Below are 23606 nucleotides of genomic sequence, written 5' to 3'. Positions count from 1 at the left end.
TATGGGATGCCCAGTGTCCTTGAAAAGGAAATAATAAGCACTTGATACCTCATACTTCCTTGTGATGGCCACAATTATTAGGATGCCACAGCTAATGAATGACCATATTTATTTCAAGGTTTTTATGAAACTCTCATGTTCAGTCCATTGCCAATTAGTAAATTGAAGAAAGGCAGCCATTTAAATTAATAGCTTCCTAGTAATGTCTGTTGTATTAAATGCAAGCATGGTACACTGTTAAGTATAATATGTAGATGGGTTGGGGACTACATGGAATTGGCATCAAATCTACAGGCATGCTGCACAGGACAGGGAATTGCACGAAGGCATGGTGAATTATTTCCATGTTGCTACAAGCTCGCCTTGCTAGATATTTTCAGGTGGCCTGGAAGGAGTTAAAATAGGCAAAGTTTTCTTTATAAACTAGAATCCATCCAATAGTGTGTGTCATGACTCACAAGACCCTATACCAGGAGTGGCCTTAGCCATTTTGCCTGCCAGGATGGAAAACATTTTTGGCACCCCTGCCCACAGTGGCTGAGCCAAAAAACAAAACAAAAGCACCACCAACCAATCACAGCTGAGCCAAAATGGCAGGCCACTGCAGTACAGTGCCCCCTGCAAGTCTGTGCTCCGGGCGGCCACCCTGCTTTCCCACACTTAGAACTGGCTTGGCTATGAGCCATCACTGGGATCTCCCTTTACCAATCAGCTTTAGAATCCTTTTATTTCCCAATCAAACTACGCCTTTATGATCAGCTCTTCCAGTTACTGAACCTTGTCCATTTAATGATATGTCAGTGTCCTAAGGACAACATTGATTTAGGCAGAGGGTAACTGTGAATGATTGTGTAATAAACGCATATTTTCAAGGCCTACTTTAAAAAGTGCTCTTTATTTTGTTTTGTTTTGTTAGAGAGCATGTGAGACTATTTTAGAAAGGCTAAAACCATTCAAACGTTCAAACCCCAAAGGATCCTGGAAGGACTGGGTAAGTTGTTTACACACCTCTACCCTGATATAATGCAACCCGATATAACGCGGTAAAGCAGTGTTCTGAAGGGCGGGGCTGTGCGCTCCGGCAGATCAGCGTGTCTGGGTCTGACACGCTGCTCTGAGTGGCCTGTTAAGGGTACCAGGCCGGGGCCAAGGGGTTGGATAAGGGCAGAGGGTCTTGGGGGGTGGTCAGGGGACAGGGAGCAGGGGGGTTTGGATGGTTCGGAGGTCCTAGGGGCGGGGAATGGGGGCATTGGATAGGGCGTGGGAGTCCCGGGGAGCCTGTCAGGGGGTGGGGATGTGGATGGGATCGGGTCAGTCAGGGGACAAGGAGCAGGGGGGTTGGGTAGGGGGTAGAGTCCTAGGGGTGATGAGGGACGGGGGGGGTCTCTTGAGAGGGCGGTAAGGGGACAAGGAGCAGGGGGCTTAGATAGGGGGTGGGGTCTTGGAAGGGGTGGTTAGGGGCAGGGGGGTCTCTGGAGGGGGTAGTCAGGGGACAAGAAGCAGAAGGGTTGGATGGGTCGGGGGTTCTGAGGGGTCAGTTAGAGGGCAGGAAGTAACTATTCATAATGGAAATGCTCAAGGCCAAAGCAAGTTTGATATAACGCGGTTTCACCTATAATGCGGTTAGAATTTTTTGGCTCCCGAGGACCGCGTTATATTGGGGTAGAGGTGTACCTGGTACAGGTTAGATGTGGGCTGTTCAGAGAATTATTTTGTTGGTAAATCAAACATGTAGACAAATCTGCCATCCCTGCTCATCCTGTAGGAAAAGTTCCAGGAGGCTCTAGGATAGACAGTGCAGCAACTTAGCTTGGGAGGAAAAGGATACTGGAGAGGGGTGAACTCCAAAGGGGGTGACATCTAGCTTCCATTTGTGGTTTTACAAGGGAGATTTCCCACACAGGAACCTGCTTATAACTAATTTGGGCATACTGAAGTCTAATCTCTAATGAAGTTAAGAGAAAAATCCCAAATGGTTCCATTGTATCTCAATGGTCAGATTGCAATCCTGATGAGGATGAAATCTCTGCTCACAGCAAAGTGTTTCTGTGGAAAAAAAGAAGACTTCTCTGTAAGAAACTTCCAGGACACTTTTCAACCATCCTCAGTGGGGACAAGAGTTCCCTTACTCCAACATCTGAAGAGTGGGCACACCTTGCATTGTATTGTCAAGGACTACTCAAATTGAAATACCTCTGTGTGTTAATCTCCCAGCCAGATTCCAAGTTCCAAGTCTCCTGTGCTTGAGGATATTTTTACTATGGTGCAGACCTTTCAAGGAAGATGAGAAAATCAAGAAATTGCAAGATGTTTGGCTCCCAAAAAATCAATTATTCACTCCGCTCTACTGTGAATGTCATCTCCTATTGAGTATGTGGCCACGGGCTTCCTCAGGATGCATTCTCAGAAGGTTATTGTACAAGAATTAGTTTAATAATACTAACTTTTAAAAAACCTGCTTATTTTATCAGGTGGGAGAAGCCTACGTTAACTGTGTTAGTCTGTCAGCCACAGGATTTTATAGGTGAGTATTAAAGCTGGGGTAGTGCAGTAATATTTTTGCCTAGTTACATAGTCTGTGTGCAGGAGCGTTGCAGGGTGATTACTGGGTGGATAATTACTCTCCTCTCGGGCCATGAAGCTGTTCTACAGCTATTATGGCTGGTGAAGGCTGCAGTAGCCATCTCAGCAGCTGCATGCCCTGGCCTACATGGCGAGAGTCAGCTGAGGGATGCTTGCAGCAGCCCATCCATCAGCCACACCTCTACTCTCAAACATGCTCCTGAGCTAGGGAAGATGAGTCATTGGTGGAGCACAGCTCTGAGACAAGTGTGGGGCCACATTCAGATCTCATTTTCACTACTGTAAACCTGGAGTAACTCTGACTTCAGTGGAGTTAGTTCAGATTTAAAGAGATGTAAGTGAATCTGACCCCGGGGTCTGCATGGCACTTGGCTCCCAGCTTTCTGCCTTTCCTTAAGATTAGAACTGCCTGATTTGTCACTGCCTTTTAGGTTTTCCATCCCCAGTGGAGAAGGGGTCACGATTTGCCCCTTAGGAAAACCTCCAAAGGGATCATCGTTGCTTTCAGAATGGTATTAGAGGCAGTCAATTAAATAAAGCCACATTCTGGCCTCCAGTACATGAGCTGATTCCATTGTTTTCAATTTCATTCTCACGCTTTTTCTTTTTTATGCTGGTTCTTGTGAAGCTCTAAAATGAAACATTTCTCCCATCAATCAGCCTTACTGTCAGAGGCAAACCCAACGCCATCATTATAAAAGGCATAGGACTCATCACAAAACATTAAACTGGATATTGAGAATAGATACTATGGGACTGGAATGTATGATGTGAGCCAGTTTCCACTGCATCTTTGAAATGCATTTGTCTCTGAGCCAAGTGGCTTCGTTGGTGTTTAACAGAACACCAGTATTTACATAAACAGTCTCAACTGCGTAACACAGGATTTGCTGTGAACTACTTCAAAAAAATGAATCGCTCCATAACTCAGTCTTACTCTCTGGCTCCATTTCACGTCAGCACAGAATTTAACTAGTTCTGGGACATGCACAATTTTATGCCTTGCATAAAGTATTTAATATTGGACTCCTGGGATTGGGACTGTATATGGACATTATAAATGTTTATGTTCCAGAGAAACAAGTGATAGATTAGTTAAGATGGATAAAAATTCTTCAAGGAGTCTTACTACGTTTATCAAGTGCAAGATAGCCTTGGATTTCTTTATTTTTTTACTTTCTGCGTATCTAGTCTACACAGAGGAAGAATGGATGAAGTATAAGAAAATCTTATGAATGCAATCAGACATGTTTTGTTTTCTTTCTGTTAAGAATTCCTGACCTTTGGTATGACTATGAGAAAAATGAAGGAAATCCTTTCAACTACTTCTCTTATGGGGTTGCTTGCTCCGAGGTTGAGATAGACTGCCTGACAGGTGACCACAAGGTGAGTGGGGTAGATGATTAAAAAACCCTCTGTAGTTAAGGTGAAGAAAGCATTGTCTAGTGGTTAGATCAAAGACTGGGAGTTAATCTCTTTCCAGCTATGCCATTGACTCACTATGGCCCAGAGCAAATTTCTTAGCTTTTCTGTTCCTTAATGTAACCATATGTAAAGCTGGTATAATATATTAATAATTATGTACCTAACAAGCGTATTATGAGCCTTGCAAAACCGTTTGAGGTTGTTAAATCAAAGGTGCCAGCACTATGTAAGCACAAAGCAGCAGTAAAAGATTAGAGAATTGAGTTACTCATTAAAAGTAGGGCTGGGAAATTTTTATTAAAAAATGCTTGCCTGGACATGACATTGATTTCATTTGTTATGTTCCGATAAAAAGCACTGATCACCGGCAACCTGGATAATGGGTCAAACAGATCTCTGAGAAAAATTGATTGCCTTCATTTGAGTTACCCCAGGGCTGAATTTGGTTTCAGGCTCAATATTAAGTTTAAAGACAACAATCAGCTTTGTTAAATATATGACCCATGGGGAGTGAGAAGTCCTTATATACCATACATATATATGTGTGAAAACAGGAATGCTGGCCAAAATGTGGATAGTATTGGATATATTAACTAAGAAGTATAAAGTCACAGTGGCCCAATTTCAGTTATTCTCTGTGCTTATTTATTCTTTACTTCTGGTAACTTTCAGAACCTTCGCACAGACATAGTAATGGATGTTGGCACCAGCCTGAACCCAGCCATAGATATAGGACAGGTAAGCATTACTATCACCAATTCAACGACATTTTGTTTGGTCAGGAAATTATGCTGCTGTGGGCCACTTTAGACCACCTCTCCTTTTCTTCTCTATGGCCCGTATCTTTGCAAATATAAGCACTGCAGTTCTTAAACAGAGAAGCATATTGGGCTGGCTGATGAGAAATAACCGAATAGACACAGGGTTGGGCGCGGGGAGATATCCTCTTGTTTGGTATTGTTTATTAAGGCTCCTATGTGGCCTTCAGTTATCACCACACTGATGTTTTTTCTGTACCTCAGCCCAAGTAAGGAATGAATTCAGAGAAAGCAAAGAGTTTGGGGGGAGAGAAGATTTGCACTGCTTTAAGATTGGATCCTCATCTGGCATGTTTTGTGTCTGCAATGTATGATGGCTAATTTAAGCCCCAATCCTGCAGCTTTTACCCCAGTGTGTAGTCCAGTCAAGGTTAATGGGAGTGTTTTGTGTGAGTAAAGAGTACTTACATTGGTAAGGATTGCAGGATGAGTGCCCAAGGTGCTCAGGTACCTAAGTGGTGCTGGGAGATGTATTAAAGCCTACATTAATAGTTTAGCTTGTGAGCTCCCTGGGCAGGGACCGTGTTTTCCTCTGTCTTTTGTACAGGAACAAACACACAGTAACACTTTTCAGTAACTAGCAGTTATGCGTAAGGCTAGGATTTTATCATGGAGTTCGTGGAAGTCATGAAATCTGGGACTTCTGAAGAGCTCCATGAATTCAGCCCGCAGGTGGCTGGGAGCTGCAGAGTCCCATCACTGCCCAGGGCGGTCAGGAGCTGCAGGGTACCCCCGCCACCCAAGGCAGCGGAGCCCCCTGGCTCCGAGGTGGTGTGGGTACCCTGCAGCTCCCAGCTGCCATGGGCAGTGGCATACTCTGCAGCTGCCGGTCCCGGTAGGGGACCCCCAGAGCTCCCAGGTGGTGGGGGACCCTGGAGCTCGTGGCCTCCATGGGTAGCAGGGGGCACCATGCAGCTCCTGGCTGTTGCAGGAGGCGGGGGACCCCCGGAGCTCCTTGCTGCCACAGGTGCCGGGGGTTCCAAGCAGCTGTGGGTGAGAGGGACCCCGCAGCTCCCAGCCTCTGGTGGTGGGGGTACCTCTCAGCTCAGAACTGTGCCAGAGAGGGGAACCCTAGCTCACCAAGCTTTCAGAGCTCTCAGCCAGGCCCCTGCTGCTGCCTAGCAGCTCCTCATTTTTTAGTAGAAGTCAGAGAAGGCTTCCATGAATTTTTCTTTATTTCCCGTGACCTGTCCATCTTTTACTACTACTTATTCTGGAGGCTGAATGACTGGAAGTTTGCTGCGAGGGCCTGGCTGAGAGCTCTGGGAGCTTGGTGAGCTAGGGTTCCCCTCTCCCCCACGGTTCTGAGCTGAGAGGTACCCCCACCACCAGAGGCCAGGAGCTGCGGAAGTTTGCACACACTGCGCTACTGAATGCAATGGTATTCTCCCAGTAATAGTGGACTGGGATAGAGTGAAACTCCATTTATAATGAAGTTGGATGAAAGTCTCAAGTGATCCCAGTGCATCACGAGGTACAGGTTGCTATCCCGGTTAGAATGAAATCTCTACTTAGAGTGAAGTCTGTCTGTGGAACAAAAATCCCAGTGGGGAAAATCCTACTTACTGTCTCCACAGTCATGCCGGGCCCTGAATGCATAAGAAGGGGGCAGGATAACTGAAGCCTGCTCCAAGGGGCCTCCTTCTGTACTGCCACACAAGGAGGATTTGGGGGTAGCACAGGCTAGGGGACAGGTGATAGATGGCCAGGAGACATGGCTGATCGATCCACAAATATATGCAGCCTTTGGGAAGAAGGGAGCACAAGACATGCAGAGATTATTACACCCCTGCATCAAATCTCCATGTACTGGTATTTGGGGTTGGCACAGAGAGTGGGAATTGCCCCTAAAAGACAGTTCTATTGTATTTACAAGAAGCTCTTTTTTCTCCTCTTCTGACCTTTTCTTTGGAATGAGTTGTGAATTTATGATTACCCTTTTGCATTCAGAGCCTGTTCTTCTAGAATGACAGGTTTCAGAGTAGCAGCCGTGTTAGTCTGTATCCGCAAAAAGAAAAGGAGGACTTGTGGCACCTTAGAGACTAACCAATTTATTTGAGCATAAGCTTTCGTGAGCTACAGCTCACTTCATCGGATGCATGCAGTGGATGCATCCGATGAAGTGAGCTGTAGCTCACGAAAGCTTATGCTCAAATAAATTTGTTAGTTTCTAAGGTGCCACAAGTCCTCCTTTTCCTTTTGTTCTTCTAGGGTATTTGCTATCTCATCTCTCTATTCTCTGGACAAATTTTTCCAAAAGTACCTAAGTCCCATTGACTTTCAATGAGACTTAGATGCTTGTGAAAAATTTGCCCTCTAGCGACCCAATCTACTATCGTTTATTCTACAGCTCCCATCATTATAGTGTCTAAGCAATGGCTGAGTGTCTTCCACCCTACCTGATTGCTACTGTGTGCAAACCACCACAGAGTTACCCAGAGAAATGGGCAAATATGTACAAGTATCTCTGCTTGTGCTGATGATGCAGGAATATGCAGTGTGTAGCAAGTGGGAGGTTTTATTTTGAAATACATAAAATGAGTAAAACTTGTTTTCAGAGAAATCTTTTGTCACCTTCAGCTTCTCAGATGGCTTTGTTTGCACTAAATCTTTGAATTACCATTGGATTCACTAAAGGGCTAAAGGCCTGCAATAACAGCTTCTAGGAAGAAATCACTAGCTTGCCATTTATGGGTCTTGATTTTTATTTACTGCATAAGAAACATGGTATCTTACATTTACTGCATATAGTATTTTTTATCAAAAAAGATTCCAAATCACTTTACATATATCAGTTTGTGATATAGAGGAATTGCTCCACCCACCACTGAAATGCAGCCACTTCTTGGGTGGGGCACAGCAACAGTACACAGCAAATATAGGGCAGGGACAGAAGGAGAATACCATATCCAATTAAAAATGCAAGTGGAATGTAAGGACACAGAATGTAATTATCCATGTGGGAATTTGGCCAGGACCGTGCCATTTGGAATGGTCATTGCTTTTTTGTGTGAAGGAGCACAAAGAAGAATGTGACCTAGTCTTTCTTTCTTCTGTAGGTAGAGGGAGGATTTATCCAAGGCCTTGGGCTCTTTACCCTGGAGGAGTTGCGGTATTCCCCTGAAGGAGACTTGTATACCCGAGGGCCTGGAATGTACAAGATCCCAGCGTTTGGAGACATCCCAACAGAATTCTATGTCTCTCTTCTCCGGGACTGTCCAAACAGCAAAGCGATTTATTCATCCAAGGTATCCTCCTGGCATCCACATGCCGTCTACTAATCCTTATTTCCATGGAAGCTGTATTTGATAAGTGTTGTGCAAAGAGACCACATTTACAGTAATGAGGAGGTTAATGATGTATCTGGCTTTGAAGAGATCAGAGCATTTTGATTAGCTGTTCGTTTTATAATCAGTTTGTTAGCATTCCTTCTACCAGTAATCGTTAATATGAACGATAATACCCATATTAAAAGATTTAATGGTGAAATGGCTAATGCAGTATCACCGCTGCCCTGTACTGGAGAGAGTCTGAACTGCTCACCTGTGTCCTAAACCCTATACTGTTAACACTAATAAAGATTCTTCTTTAGCTCAAGTAGCCTGTGCTTTCAGAGCAGGTTTTCTGAATTCTATGCCTTCTGTTACTCTGAAAGCTCTGAGCAATTGTGGTATGCAGCATAGAAACTGCTGTGAAGCTACAGATTTACAAAAGAGTTACTCCCACAGATTTGTTGTAATTCCATTATCTTTTTCCCCATTGGTTGCAGAGTGCTGTTTTTCCTTTGGGGTTGCAGGGTCCCTCACCATAAGGGGTTAATAATGTACTGTAAATGTTTTTCAGCTGTTGCCATTGCAGATCGTCTCTGTTCTCTTTAGCTGGTCATATTGCTAGGACTGAGCAGTATGCAGCTTGACATACGACCCTAGCACAGGCTCAAAGAGTGTCCAGTTTACTTTCAGCTCAAGGGGGCACATAAAGAGACCTCAGAACATCATTATCTAGATATTTGTTTTTACCTTGTCTGTCTCCCAATTCATCTCCTTTTCCCTGGCCCCAGGAAAATGTGCTTGCAAATCAGTAAGGCTATTTTTGTCTATTAATGTTTATTATGATCATGTACTCATGCTGTTAGCAGGAAAGAAGGTCGAAACCCTACAAAAGAAGGAAGTCAAGAGTAAGATGAACAGCTAATGACCTCTGCTAGCTTCTGCTCCTCCTCTCCCTCCAATGGTCCCCCAATCCAGACTAGGAGGAGTCTGTTTGGGGTCAGTCTGATTCTCTCTTGTGTTCTATCTGTCCAGGCTGTGGGTGAGCCTCCCCTGTTCCTGTCTGCCTCTGTGTTTTATGCCATTAAAGATGCCATCTTCGCTGCAAGGGCAGAATCTGGCCTGAAAGGGCCATTCAGACTAGACAGCCCTGCCACCCCGGAGAGGATCCGCAATGCCTGCATTGACATGTTCACCAAATTGGTACAGTATTTAGGCTCTCTCGGCTTCATAATGTTCCACGATCCAATTCAACAACACCATCCCGTCCCAGGTGGTAGATGAGTCATTTTGTGGGGCAGATCATGTGATCAGATTAGGACATTTAATAGAGATAGCAGCTTTCTATTGTTCAATGGTTTGATGCTACTGAAAGAGAGATGCAAATCCAAACATTAGCTGCTTATGGAGAGCTTCCAAAGAAGGGCCTCTATACAATGCGGTATTGTGACTTTAGTATGTTAAAGGGACATTATCAGCCTAATTCAGGATACCCTTCACCCACAAAATAAAATTTCATGGCAGGGAACAGACGTTGCAAAATTTAGTATGGACAGAAGCCTTGTCAATGAATGCAGGTTTTATCTCCTTAATGTACACATTTTTCCGCTGTCCTGGAAACCCAACCCCTACATCAGTGTTAGTGCAACTAGGGTGACCAGATGTCCCGATTTTTTTTAGGGACAGTCCCGATTTGGGGGGCTTTTTCTTATATAGGCACCTATTACCCCCCACTCCCTGCCCCGATTTTTTTACACTTGCTATCTGGTCACCCCAAGTGCAACAGAGCTCAGTATTGACCCTGGCTTTAAGCAGGAAGTGAAACTGACCAGTCTATACATGAGACAAGGTGGGTGAGGTAATACCTTGTATTGGGCCAGGTTTTGTTGGTGATTGAGAGAGACAAACTTTTGAGACGCACACAGCTCTTCCTCAGTTCTATAGGGCTCGAAAGCTTGTGTCTCTCTCTCTCTCTCTCCAACAGAAGTTGGTCTAATAAAAGATATTACCCCATCCACCTTGCTCTCCAATCCCCTGGGACCAACACAGCTACAACTACACTGCACACCATCTGTACTGAGTGAAGTGTGAAAAATATACAGCATAAACAGTTAAAAATAAATTAGATTTTTAGAAATATTTTAGTTTTTAATTTAAAGTAATGATAAGACGAGCAGTCCAATTTTAAAGTGTGTAATGTATACATGCAATCTTTCATACCAGGGTTTGGATTTCCTGTTAAGTAAAAGCTCAGCATTGAGCACAAGATACAGAGGGTATTGAAGAATCTTGTATGCAGTGTAGCTGTAGCCGTGTTGGTCCCAGGATATTAGAGAGCCAATGTGGGTCCGGTAATATCTTTTATTGGACCGACTTCTGTTAGTGAGAAACTACTGTAATCATGGATTGAACAGAGACACTGGATTTATGCCTCATTTCAAGGATCTGTAACCCATTAACCCATTTTTGTCCTATGACTGCAGAGGTGTTAACGGGCCACTCTACCTTGAATGGTCCCTTTTACAATGTGCGCTAACTACTTATGCTGAACTATCTTTTCCATCTTTCATTTTGCTGTGACCCTGGGATTACCTTTCTCAGACCGGAAGAAGAGCTCTGTGTGGCTCAAAAGCTAGTCTCTTACCGACAGAAGCTGGTCCAGTAAAAGATATTACCTCATCCATCTGATCTCTCTAATTGAATAATCTTGTTGTTAGACCATATTGCATGAGCTGAACCTGGAGACTGGGGGAAAGGCTCCCATAACTCTTCCTTCTATTTATCTGCATTATATGGTTGAGAAGAAATTCTTACTTTATACTGAAGAATCATAAAGCAGCCACTTGGATTTCCTTCTCAGAAGAATACACTGCTGTTATTAAACAGAGAGAAAGTTTCCTCAGAGTAACAGAGCTCAAAACAGCAATCTAACATACTTAGAAGCCATCTCTCTAAACAGCTCTCTCTCTGATCTAATTAATAAAATGCAGGTTCAGGATAGAACAAGTTGCAACAGTGTCTCAACTTTAGCTTGCTCCCAGGCTCTATTAACCAATGCGAATAGGGCAACTACCAGGGACTCCATCTTACTGTAATGCAAAGGCATAGATTAAATGATTCATTGGCATCTCCATGGTGCTCCTCACCCTTATTTCTGACTGCCTCCCAAACATTAATGCATCTAGCCAGTCTATCGTTAACATTGTTGGTCTCCATACTGGAAAGGAGGAGTACCGCTAAGGCCTGTCTTTGTGCTTTCTGCTTTGATGACCATCACTGAATATCATGACCTCTCCAGTCTTCTGATCTTCTGTGGGCCTACCCTGAAGTCTTCATACAGGCCCTGATCCTGCATCTGTCTCTGCCCGAGTTGACCCTGCTTCCTTGCAGTGCTCCATTACAGTCAGTAGGAGTGTGTGCAGGTGGACCCTGAATCCCAGTGGAGCCCCGTTGACTTTAATGGGGTTCTGTGCAGGCATCTGTCCATGTGCAGTCAGTTGCAAAACTGGGGCATTGGTCATTACGCCGATATAAACCCCATTGTAATTAAGGGCAAAGACAATGGGCTGAAGCCTTGTTGCCTTGCTTGTGACTTACTACTTGTCTTGTGAATGAGATGAGCAGCATCTAGCTCTGTGTAAGGATATCAGGATTATGCCCAGCATATTTGTCATCTGGCCTCTGAACCAGAACTGTTGCAGTTCTCTTATTGCTAGTTACATGTGGTACAGATCCTGTATTCTGTCTGATGGGGATTCTAAGCTTAGATATTTAACAGTACGAAGCCCACCTACCACAAATGGTAACAATCTGGTCAGTCTGCCTGCATTAAAAATTCAGAGTATGCTTCCAATTTTTTGCTGCCATCAGTCAATTTAACTTCTTGTATTCATTTTTTACAGTGTCCATCTGCCAAACCAGGGACTTTTAAGCCATGGTCTGTGAGGGTATAAAAGGGAAGTTGAAGGAACAAGGTCTGCTCATGAAGCTGGTTTTATCCCAGGGGACCAAAAAGAAAAACTCTGTAGCAGAAAACAAATCTGTATTCATGTGTCTCATCCACTGATTCATGAAGCTCCATAATTCAATTGTGGAATCATCATTTCCATGAGGAAAGGCTATTGCTGGCAGGTTATTGCTGGGATGAAAATGTAAATGAAGAGTAAATTGATGGCTTTGCTGTCTGTGTAATTGAAAAACTTACAAGGTTCATTTAAGTTCGCTGCAAGGATCAGAGAAATGTTTATAACAAGCTTGTTTGTAAAAGCATTTTTTTTTAAAGTATGATTATAAAACTCCGAGATGTGAAAAACTGGGGAGGACTTGGATGTGCTAAATCCAGTCAAAATGGCCTTTTTTCTTTTGTGCATTTTGAAGTTGCTAGCCAGAGCTGGTGTAAGCAGATATTACTTGGTTGACTTAAATGGAGTGTTGCTCACTTACATCTGGTTGAAATTTGGCCTCTGTTTTATGACCTTTAAATGGCTGCACTGGTTAATTCATAGATTTCAGAGCCAAAAAAGACCATTGTGATCATCTAGTCTGACTTCCTATATAACACAGGCCATAGAACTTTCCGAAAATGATTCCTAGAGCAGAGCTTTTAGAAAAACATCCAATCTTGATTTAAAAATTGTCAGTGATGGAGAATCCACCATGACCTTTGGTAAATTGTTCGTTCCAGTGGTTCATTATCCTTTCTGTCAAGAATTTATGCCTTATTTCCAGGCTGAATTTGTCTAGCTTCAATTTGCAGCTATTGGATTGTGTTTTACCTTTCTCTACTAGATCGCAGAGCCCGTTAATAAATATTTGTTCCCCATGTAGGTACTTACAGACTGTAATCAAGTTACCCTTAACTTCTCTTTGTTAAACTAAATAAATTGAGTTCACTGAGTTTCACTATAATGCACATTTTCAAATCATTCCTGTGGCTCTTCTCTGAACCCTTTCCAATTTATCAGCAATCTTTTTGAATTGTGGGCGCCAGAAATGGGGACAGTATTCTAGTAGCGGTCACACCAGTGCCAAATAGAGAGGTAAAATAACCTCTCTACTCCTACACGAGATTTTCCTGTTTATGAATCCAGGATGGCATTAGCTTTTTTGGCCACAACGCCATGTTGGGAGCCCATTTTTTAGCCGATTATCCACCATGACCCCCAAATCTTTTTCAGGGTCACTGCTTCCCAGATTAGAATCGCCCATTCGGTAGCTATATCCTACATTTTTTTGTTCCTAGATATATACATTTACATTTATGTGTACCAAAAAGCATATTGTTTGCTTGCACCCAATTTACCAAGTTTTTAGGTTAGGCATTTTAAAACATTTATATCTAAAATTCAGCTCAAAACGTTGTGGCTGTGTGAGAGAATATACCTCTGTGTTCACACACTACCCACTGTTGTAATAATTTTTGAACAAAATATGCCTTCTAAGTATTTGAAAACTCATAATTTCCTGATCAGTATCATCCTGATAAAATAAGTACGGCAAAATTGTTTGTGAAGCTGTAAGATTCCGCTGTATAGTGTTATTAACATATGTTCCAAACTGAGATAGGCAAACAGGCCTGTCTTAAACAAAGGAATGTGTACTCTACTTAATTTGCATTTAAGCAATAAACAGTAAGCAGGAATGGAAACAAAGGAAGCTTAAATAGGTGAGGAAAAAGCAGCAAGAACATCCTTCCACATAGACTTTTTGTCTCCTGGTACCCAGCTGGAAATGTTTTTCCAGAGAGGGACTGAAACTAGAAAAACAAGGGACAAACACTCCAAAACACTCCGATCTCTCTCCCTGCCCATCACATTCACTGCACTTGAAGCAACAAAGGAAGCATTTGCTGGACTCTGAGAAGAGGGGTCCTGACCTAAGAAGCTTGGCAAGTAAGACTGTTGAAGGCATGTGGTGAGAAAACTTTGCTTTGAATTTAATATAGTGTGTTAAGTTAGGCACGAGTTGCATTTTATCTTTATTTTTCTTGTAACCATTTCTGACTTCTGTGTCTCACTTAAAATTTTGTATTCACTTCAAATGTCTTTATAGTTAATAAACTTGTTTCATTGTTTTATCTGATCCAGTGTGTTTAAATGGAAGTGTCTAACTTTTTGAAATAATAAGTTGACATATTATTCCTTTTAAAGAAATAACAGACTTCATATAACTTGCAGGAGAGGGCTGGACATACCCCCAGTCTTAGATTTCCCCCCACAAAAATGTACGTTGGGGTCACCCTGCAATATTACCAAGGCTGGCGAGAACCAGAGTGTAATCCAAGTGTGGCTGCCAGGCTGTAGTTGCACAAAGATACTCAGGGTGTGGCTTTCATGCTGGAAGGCTGTTTACGAGTGGCCCAAGTGGGAGCTATGTCAGCAAGGCATGGTAAGGCACCCAAAGTTGCAGGGCAGGGGTGACACAGCCACACATTAGTCTGGACTGTACCTTGGTATGTCACAGGCTGTCGTATAGACTGTCTGGAAAAAAAGGAAATTTACTCAGGCTGTTGATTGATTGCAGTTAACTCATGCGATTAATTCAAAACAATTAAAAAAATTAATTGCAATTAATCACAGTGTTCAAACAACAATATACCTATTGAAATGTATTAAATATTTTTGGATGTTTTTCTACATTTTCAAATATATTGATTTCTATTACAACACAGAATTCAAAGTATGCAGTGCTCACTTTATATTATTTTTGATTACAAATATTTGCACTGATACCCTGGGACTGACCCAACCACAACACCGCATATATTCTTTTAATTAGCACTGTTGTTGTCGGTACCTTTGTCACATGAATGTGTATGAATTTCTGCATTAACTGGACATTATCGCAAAATAAAAACATGTATAAATGTTATTCTAGACGTTAGTGCATTAATAATGGACATTTTAACAGCTTTGTAATGCCATCTTACTAATACCGAGCTCATATATAGCATTTTTCAACAATAGATCTCAAAGCACTCTACAAAGGAGTCAGTATGATTATCCCCATTTCACAGATGAGAAACTGAAGCACAATCATCCAGCAGGTCAGAGGCAGAGCTAGGAATAGTAATCAGGTCTCCTGAGTACCAGGCCTGTGCCCTATCCACTAGGCCACACTGCCTCACCTTTTTGTGCTTCTATAGCACCGTCCATTTAAAAAGCTCAGTGGTTGACACATTTATTAATTAAACTACACAATAGCCCATTGACCTCAGAAGCAGTTGAGGGCATTCAGTACCTCACAAGCAGAAAAAGTTCCCCACGCTGCACTGCTGTAGTTCATGTTTTCATATGGGCAGCCACACACTTGTTACAAGTTCTTCTTCTTTGAGCCAATAATGAGCATAAATATCCATGTATCTCCAGCACCATACGGTAACCTGCATTGCAGGACTTTTGGAGAGAGGTCACACTCTTTTAAAGACAGCATAAGAGCCACTGCTTTTCATGTTCAATCAAGAAGTGCACATTACGCAGTAAGAAGTTTACAGTAGCACTTAGCTGTGTTGTTATGAAAAGCATTTATTAAGGTAAGTGCTGATGCTTTATTCATCTCAACATGTCATGTCAAGATGGCTGAGACAAGACAGAATATACAGTAATGTATCACTAACTGTAGTTCATCTGCGCAACGTATCTGTAACCTAGCAAAGTGAAATGGCGAGTGCTTACAGACCCTGCTCTCTGAGATTTTGCCCATTAAGCCCAGAACCATGAAAGGACACACAATGCTTTCCAGAGCTGCTAGGGAGAGCAGCCACTCTGCCACCTTAAGGAGCATGTCTCTCTGGGCCAGCCAATGCAGCAGCAGGGATATGAGCCCATGAAAATGGAAACTGGTAATGGTAGAACAGCTAGAGCAGAGCTATGGTTAGTGCAAGGCCGCCTTCAGGACATGCCAGGAATGGAAACAGGGTCAGCATTTTCCCCACAGGGGGCCTCACAGTTCAAATGTTGCCTCTCTTTTTTTTCTCTCATAGAACGAGTTGTTTTGCTTATTCCGCAGGCTCCTTTCTTGTTGGGCACGTGTGTATGGTGGGGATATGATTACAGGCTGTAAAGGGAGACCCTTCCAACCGCAAAGGCGGGTAGAGTCTGGGAAATGAAATGGGGGGGGATATTCAGGGCTCCATTGGGGCACAGAAGATTGCTGAAGGAATGATGTTGATGGCGATGCAACTGCCTGTGCTTTGCAGTGGTCTCTAAGCAAACCTGCTCCTTAAAATACTGTTTTTTCTCAAAGCCGTCTTGTCCTTAATGGGCTTTCTCATGGAAGAAGTCCTCAAGAATCATAGGAAGTACCCATCAAAATACACCTATCTATCTGTCCTATGCATTTCTAGAGCCCCTGTCACTGCAGTATTTAAACACAGGGCAATCAACAATCTAGTTCGGTATCCTGTCTCTGACAGTGGTCTGTACTAGACACATCTTTGGAAGGTGCGGCCCTGCATGGTACACTTGGACAACTGTACAGCACTCTGCCATGGAGGGAGGGTTTTTCCCTGACCCCAGCTAGTGATTAGCTTGTACTGCGAAGCATTTGCATTTAGAATAACAGAATCAAAGAAATGTAGGACTGGAAGGGAGCTTGAGTGGTCATTACGTCCAGCCCCCTGCGCTGAGACAGAATCAAGTCAACCTAGACCATCCCTCACAGGTATTTGTCCAACCTGGTTTTAAAAACCTCCAGTGATGGGGGGTTCCACTACCTCCCTTCGAAGCCTATTCCAGACATTAACTACCTTAATTGTTAGAAAGTTTTTCCTAATATCTAACCTAAATCTCCTTCCCTGCAGACTAAGCCCATTACTTCTTGTCCTACCTTCAGTGGACAGGGAGAACAATTGATCACCGCCTTCTTTATAACAGCCCTTAACATATTTGAGGACTGTCATTGGATGGCTACTCTCTGTAATTGTTGTCCTAGCCAGAGTAATTACCTGCTTCCTTCAGTACTGGGGAGATCCCAAAGCAAACTGCTATAAAACCGGAAGGCAGCAAAGTCCCAGCGATAGAAGTGGGCCAGCTGCCTCCTTTCTTTGAGTGACAGCTCACTGAGTAACTGCTCTGATAACCAGCTATAAGTGCTCCAGATCTGGGAGTCTGTGAACTCGGGCAGGTGGACATCCATTGGCAACCCCATGCGACGCATTAGGTGATGCACCTCTCTGTTGAGGAAGCCAAACATCATCACATAGTCATACTGGATGAGGCATGGCCGGCACAGGCTGACCAGTGGCTTCCACTCCATGCTGGCATTCTGGGGTCCTCTGTTTAAAATGCTCTGGATGAACTCTTTGAAAGTTAGGCCATCTGCCAGTCCCTGCATGAAAGCAGAGATGAGTCTCTGGAAAGGGTCCCTGACGAACAGCACTTTGGTGTAGAATCTCAGCATAGCCTCCATTGCTGTCAGGTTGAACTCACTGAGTCGCTTCTGTAGACCATGATGTTGGGGCTGGCGAACTGCCACCTCTAGTGTCACATCTTTCTCCTCTAGCACCTCCAAAAGCCATTCCCAGCTTTCCAGCCCAATTGCTGGTACTTGGCAGTACAGGAAATCCAGCTTGGTGCTCACTGCAATCCTTGAAAGCATCTCAGCTGCTTGTTGCTGGCTGGCTGGAAGCTTGGTGACTTTAGCTGTTTTGCTGCAGAAGGATCTCAGTGTCTTTTTCCTGAGCTGTTGAACATGGAGGAGGGTGTCAAACGTCAAAGGTAAATCATCCTTCATCTCTGCTTCCAGATCACCTGCAAAACAGCATTTGGATATGGGGCTTTATTCCCTCAAGACATCTACATAAGGAAACCTAGGGCAACATTCTCCACCCATACCAGCGCTGCAGGATTCTACACTACAGTGTGTGACAGACAATGTAAGCAACACAGTATCTCCGTGGACACTGAATTGACCTAACTACATTGACTTAAGCGCTACGCCGCTCATGGAGGTGAAGTTATTAAGTCGGTGTAGTGGGTGACTTACACTGGTGGAAGAGACATTTTAGTGTAGACGCTTACAGAGTTGGGTAGACATAAGCTTGAAGAAGAAAACTCCATACTTCATTAGACATCTTTATCTTAACTGTAAAGCATCATGGGAATCCTGCTCCTAGGCAAGCCTTAAAATCTTTCTTAGCCTATCTTAAGTGTCAACATGAGTAACAATCCGGATTTGGCCTAAAGAAATTTTGCCTGTGTAAGGATTCCAAGTTTTAGTTGAGATGGGTTTAATAACTAGCAAAAATAATAAGAAACTTTATAAAAACCATAGGAATAGTAAATTGATTTGTGAGTTAGAACATACCCGCCTCTGATAGCCTCTTTTGAGTTGATGATTAATAACATCAGAACACATTATGGACTCAGGAGCGATCAAAGGTTTGTTAAATCACGAGATATTAATTAAAGACTAGGGGTAACATTTCCAAAAGTGGCTTAGGAGCTTGTCATTGAAAAAAAAAAACTTAGGCTCCTAAATTCCGCCCACCCCCCAAATGACTTATGCTCCTATGTCACCTAGGCACTTTTGAAAATATTACCGCAATCATTTTTTTAAAAAAGCAACTGCCCAGTCCTTTTTTGTGATGATTGCTTTTAATTTGGCAAATTTTAATTTCACTGCTTTCTTTTTCTAATTTGATTTCTAAAATGAAGGGGAGTCCGTCAGCTTAAAACTCACACTAATGTTGGAGTGCTAGGTGTGTGTTTTCCTTACTATTGTTACAGGTGACTCATATGGAAGGCTTCTGATTTTTCAGTTTTAACCAATAAACATTGATAGAACACATGTCATTTAAAAAAAGAAAGAAGGGAAGAAATTGGTGTTTATCCAATAAACACTGGAAAACCACCAGAAATGGTTATTTTTATCTAAGGGCTTATCTACACAGAGCAATCATATGAACCTTAGGGGTGTAATTTCTACAGCACATGACCGCGTTGTGTATTATTTGGCTCATGTAGACTCTGCTGTTGTGCACTAAAGGTTTCCTACTGAGATCTGACATAGTGCTGTTTGAAACAGTAACAATACTACGTTAAAGCACACTAGGGAACATTACAAAGAGATTACTCATTACAAGTATGTACTGCATATAATGTCTACGATATACATTACTCATTACAGTATATACAAAGAGAAAGCCTCAACGCTCTCTGATTTTTGGACAGCTACATACAACTCAAAAATTGCTAAAAATAAAGCCTGAACAATGACATTAATAACTGCCCCCCAAAACCAATAGCCCTACTCACATGTCTATTCTAGCTAAAAGAGACTAGAGAAAAAGACTTAGTCTCTATTTTATCAGTTGTTCCTATATGCATCTGGCAGCTCTTAGGGGATAATCAGTTTCCCCTGGGTAGTTGGATAGTTTTCCCATTTCCACTGTTGTTTGGGCAGATCTATCATACAGCAACAAGGAAGTGAAAACACTTTAAAACTAGGAATGACACATTGGAAAGACAGGGAGCAAGGGATTCAGGGACACCACTGGTGTCTGGAACTATTTGTAACTTCTTTTGACTGACTACATTTCAAATGGATGGTGTCTGTCGAATTTAGTGCGGGACTGACAGCTCGGGAAGAAAGAATTCATCTCTTCATCCACTGATCAGGTATGAAATACAGAAGTGCAACCTTTCCCCCACCCTCCCGCACTGTCCCACCAATATTCCTCCATCTGACCAGAAGCTACGGAGCCTGATCCTCCACCCTCCTCCACTGTGTGCAGTCATCTACCTCAATGCAAAGTGGATTTTCAATGTGACTGCACAGGAATGCTAGTGTTTGATCCCCACACTGCTCTCACCATGTACTGGTATAAATTACTGTACAAGGAGGAGTGCAACAAAGAATCAGGCTCCTGAAGCACAGGGCTGGAAGGGGGTAGTTCAGCCTCTGTGGCCTAGTCAGTCCTTGGCATCTCTGCTGATGACAAGGGGGCCAATAGTGCCAGGGGTGGGGGTGTCTTTCCTGATGTGGACATTTGTCCACTGAGAACGGGACAGGAAATCACCAGTTCATTTCACATAAGCCATAAAAGAGCTGCCGGCTGGTAACGAATTTCGGTCACCACCAAACTGGGCAGACTGGGGTGTTAAAGGACAATAGAAAATAATGTTCAAAGCTTTTCTGACCTGTCCAGCACCACCGTGAACAGGCAAACGTTACCTCTTTGCTGGGGAGGGTGACTCCTGAGAAGATGCCCCCACCACAAGAGGGAAAGGCAGCAGAGCAGAGCCAAGGTGAGCAGGCGGAGGAGGAACTGCGTCTTGGGCATCTCTGAGCTGCCCCAGCAGGAGCTGACAACGACAGCAAAGAGCAGGCATGTGCCTGACATAAAGGCAGGAGAATATTTCTCTGTGTGTTTACTCAGGAGCAGGGTTAAAGTACTGTTTGTCCAACAGCGCAGCTCACTGATAGCCATCCCCAGTGTTAGAGAAACCTCTGGGGGGAAACAATTCCCACAGGAAGGTTACACAGTGGAGTCTCCTACCCGTGTCTATCTGTAGCCGGCTGCTGTCTCTTCTCTTCTATGTAGACTGTAAACTCTTTGCCCCCGGATTGTCTTTTTGCTCTGTTTGTACATTGCCTAACACAGTGGGGTCCTGGTCTCTGACTAGGGCTCCTAAGCACTCTGGTAATAAAAATAATGAATAATAATATTAGCAGATGTATTGCCATCAAACCAAGGAAGTGACCTCGTAATTCCTAAGGGAAGTTGAGGGTCTGACTGGCGAGGGGGGCCCTGCCTGGTCCCCCATATGGGATTATTCTGAGACACTCTGCTCAATAGCTTTTGTTTTGTTTTTCACTTAGTGATGTTATCATTATTTGTCCTACTGTGGCATCTAGAGTGGCGGTTCTCAACCAGAAGTCTCCAGGATTCTCCTTACCCTCTGAGGGTAGGACAAGAAGCAATGGGTTTAAATTGCAGCAAGGGCGGTATAGGTTGGACATTAAGAAAAACTTCTTAACTGTCAGGGTGGTTAAGCACTGGAATAAATTGCCTAGGGAGGTTGAGGAAACTCTGTCACGGGAGATTATTAAGAGCAGGTTGGACAAACATCTGTCAGAGATGGTCTAGATAATACTTAGTCCTGCCATGAGTGCAGGGGACTGGACTAGATGTCCTCTCGAGGTCCCTTCCAGTCCTATGATTCTGTGATTCTATGAAGAAAAAAGAAAAGGAGTACTTGTGGCACCTTAGAGACTAACCAGTTTATTTGAGCATGAGCTTTCGTGAGCTACAGCTCACTTCATCGGATGCATAGCATATCGTGGAAACTGCAGAAGACATTATATACACACAGAGACCATGAAACAAAACTTCCTCCCACCCCACTGTCCTGCTGCTAACAGCTTATCTAAAGTGATCATCAAGGAAGGCCATTTCCAGCACAAATCCAGGTTTTCTCACCCTTCCCCCCCCCCCACAGACACACATACAAACTCACTCTCCTGCTGGTAATAGCCCATCCCTCTTTGAAACCTCTCTTTATAATGCGCATGATAATCAAGGTGGGTCATTTCCAGCACTAATCCAGGTTTTCTCACCACCCCCCCCACACACACACCCCCCTCCAAAAACCACACACACAAACTCACTCTCCTGCTGGCAATAGCTCATCTTACAATGTGCACAGCAATAATCCAAGTTTAACCAGAACGTCTTGGGGGGGGGGGGGTTTTAGGAAAAAAACAAGGGGAGAAAGGCTACCTTGCATAATGACTTAGCCACTCCCAGTCTCTATTCAAGCCCAAATTAATAGTATCCAATTTGCAAATGAATTCCAATTCAGCAGTTTCTCGCTGGAGTCTGGATTTGAAGTTTTTTTGCTTTAAGATAGCGACCCTCATGTCTGTGATTGCGTGACCAGAGAGATTGAAGTGTTCTCCGACTGGTTTATGAATGTTATAATTCTTAACATCTGATTTGTGTCCATTTATTCTTTTACGTAGAGACTGTCCAGTTTGACCAATGTACATGGCAGAGGGGCATTGCTGGCACATGATGGCATATATCACATTGGTGGATGTGCAGGTGAACGAGCCTCTGATAGTGTGGCTGATGTTGTTAGGCCCTGTGATGGTGTTCCCTGAATAGATATGTGGGCACAGTTGGCAACGGGCTTTGTTGCAAGGATAGGTTCCTGGGTTAGTGGTTCTGTTGTGTGGTATGTGGTTGTTGGTGAGTATTCGCTTCAGGTTGGGGGGCTGTCTGTAGGCAAGGACTGGCCTGTCTCCCAAGATTTGTGAGAGTGTTGGGTCATCCTTCAGGATAGGTTGTAGATCCTTAATAATGCGTTGGAGGGGTTTTAGTTGGGGGCTGAAGGTGACGGCTAGTGGCGTTCTGTTATTTTCTTTGTTAGGCCTGTCCTGTAGTAGGTGACTTCTGGGAACTCTTCTGGCTCTATCAATCTGTTTCTTCACTTCCGCAGGTGGGTATTGTAGTTGTAAGAATGCTTGATAGAGATCTTGTAGGTGTTTGTCTCTGTCTGAGGGGTTGGAGCAAATGCGGTTGTATCGCAGAGCTTGGCTGTAGACGGTGGATCGTGTGGTGTGGTCAGGGTGAAAGCTGGAGGCATGTAGGTAGGAATAGCGGTCAGTAGGTTTCCGGTATAGGGTGGTGTTGATGTGACCATCGTTTATTAGCACTGTAGTGTCCAGGAAGTGGATCTCATGTGTGGACTGGACCAGGCTGAGGTTGATGGTGGGATGGAAATTGTTGAAATCATGGTGGAATTCCTCAAGGGCTTCTTTTCCATGGGTCCAGATGATGAAGATGTCATCAATATAGCGCAAGTAAAGTAGGGGCGTTAGGGGACGAGAGCTGAGGAAGCGTTGTTCTAAATCAGCCATAAAAATTCTATGATTAGCTCTGGCCCAATTTGATGGTGCCTGATGAATCTTTATGTTAACAAAGGCTGTAAAATCAGAATTTTTTAACCGTCTCTTAATGCTGAGACGTGCTCCTCGCCAGGGGCTTCCATCCATGGCATACAGCCCTGCAGCCATGTCGCCTCCTGGGAGAGGCCCAGCCATGCTGGCAAGTTTTCAGCTCAGGGAGGCACTCTTCATGGGAAGGAATTAGTTGCAGGTTAGCTTAGTTAGCCTCTGTACCCAATGAGTCCATGCTACTTAAAGACAGGAAAAAGGGGCTACTTTCTAACAGCCAGGGAAGGGAGGGAGGGAGCTCTAGACTGATAGCAGAACATCCTTTGTATTGATTAGTGTGCATGGGTTGTGTGGCTGTTATGGAATTAAGCAGCTTGGTAGCAAGTCTGTGGGAGGGATTTTTTGTGTGTGTACAAGTGTTTTGTTACACAAGAACCTCATAGAAATATGAAGCTGAAAGCCCATAGGGCATTTTGCTTGCCCTGGTCTCCTGTGAAGGAATGGTGAACATTCATGAGAGCTGCACAGAACCTGCACCGAACCTTCCCTATCTTGGCTCTTATAAGTTTCCTTGTAATTTCTACAGGCAGTTAAGCTCTATATTTCCACC

At 43.6% G+C, this 23606-nt stretch overlaps 2 protein-coding genes across 3 annotated transcripts in view; one reads left to right on the top strand and one right to left on the bottom strand.

Annotated features, from left to right (window-relative positions):
* Positions 1-14102, top strand: part of XDH (xanthine dehydrogenase) — a 73771-nt gene extending 59669 nt beyond the window's left edge. For both annotated transcript variants that reach the window (XM_074949154.1, XM_074949153.1), the window contains 7 exons: positions 917-991; positions 2472-2524; positions 3855-3969; positions 4681-4746; positions 7886-8074; positions 9131-9298; positions 11998-14102. In XM_074949154.1, coding sequence (XP_074805255.1) covers positions 917-991; positions 2472-2524; positions 3855-3969; positions 4681-4746; positions 7886-8074; positions 9131-9298; positions 11998-12048 — 717 coding nt within the window. In that variant the 3' untranslated portion in view covers positions 12049-14102. The remainder of the gene's footprint in view (positions 1-916; positions 992-2471; positions 2525-3854; positions 3970-4680; positions 4747-7885; positions 8075-9130; positions 9299-11997) is intronic.
* Positions 14103-15726: 1624 nt separating this feature from the next.
* On the bottom strand, positions 15727-20365 carry LOC141984155 (carbohydrate sulfotransferase 9-like). The gene is made up of 2 exons (XM_074947095.1): positions 20270-20365; positions 15727-17844 (listed from the first exon to the last, which is right to left on the bottom strand). The coding sequence occupies exon 2, from the start codon at positions 17825-17827 to the stop codon at positions 17036-17038; it is 792 nt and encodes a 263-aa protein (XP_074803196.1). The 5' UTR covers positions 17828-17844; positions 20270-20365; the 3' UTR covers positions 15727-17035.
* Between the last annotated feature and the right edge of the window lie 3241 nt (positions 20366-23606).

This window comes from Natator depressus, chromosome 3 (genome assembly GCF_965152275.1).
Source record: "Natator depressus isolate rNatDep1 chromosome 3, rNatDep2.hap1, whole genome shotgun sequence".
Classification (NCBI taxonomy): domain Eukaryota; kingdom Metazoa; phylum Chordata; order Testudines; family Cheloniidae; genus Natator; species Natator depressus.
Note: the sequence above shows the minus strand (reverse complement) of the source record. Positions and strands in the feature narration are given on the sequence as shown.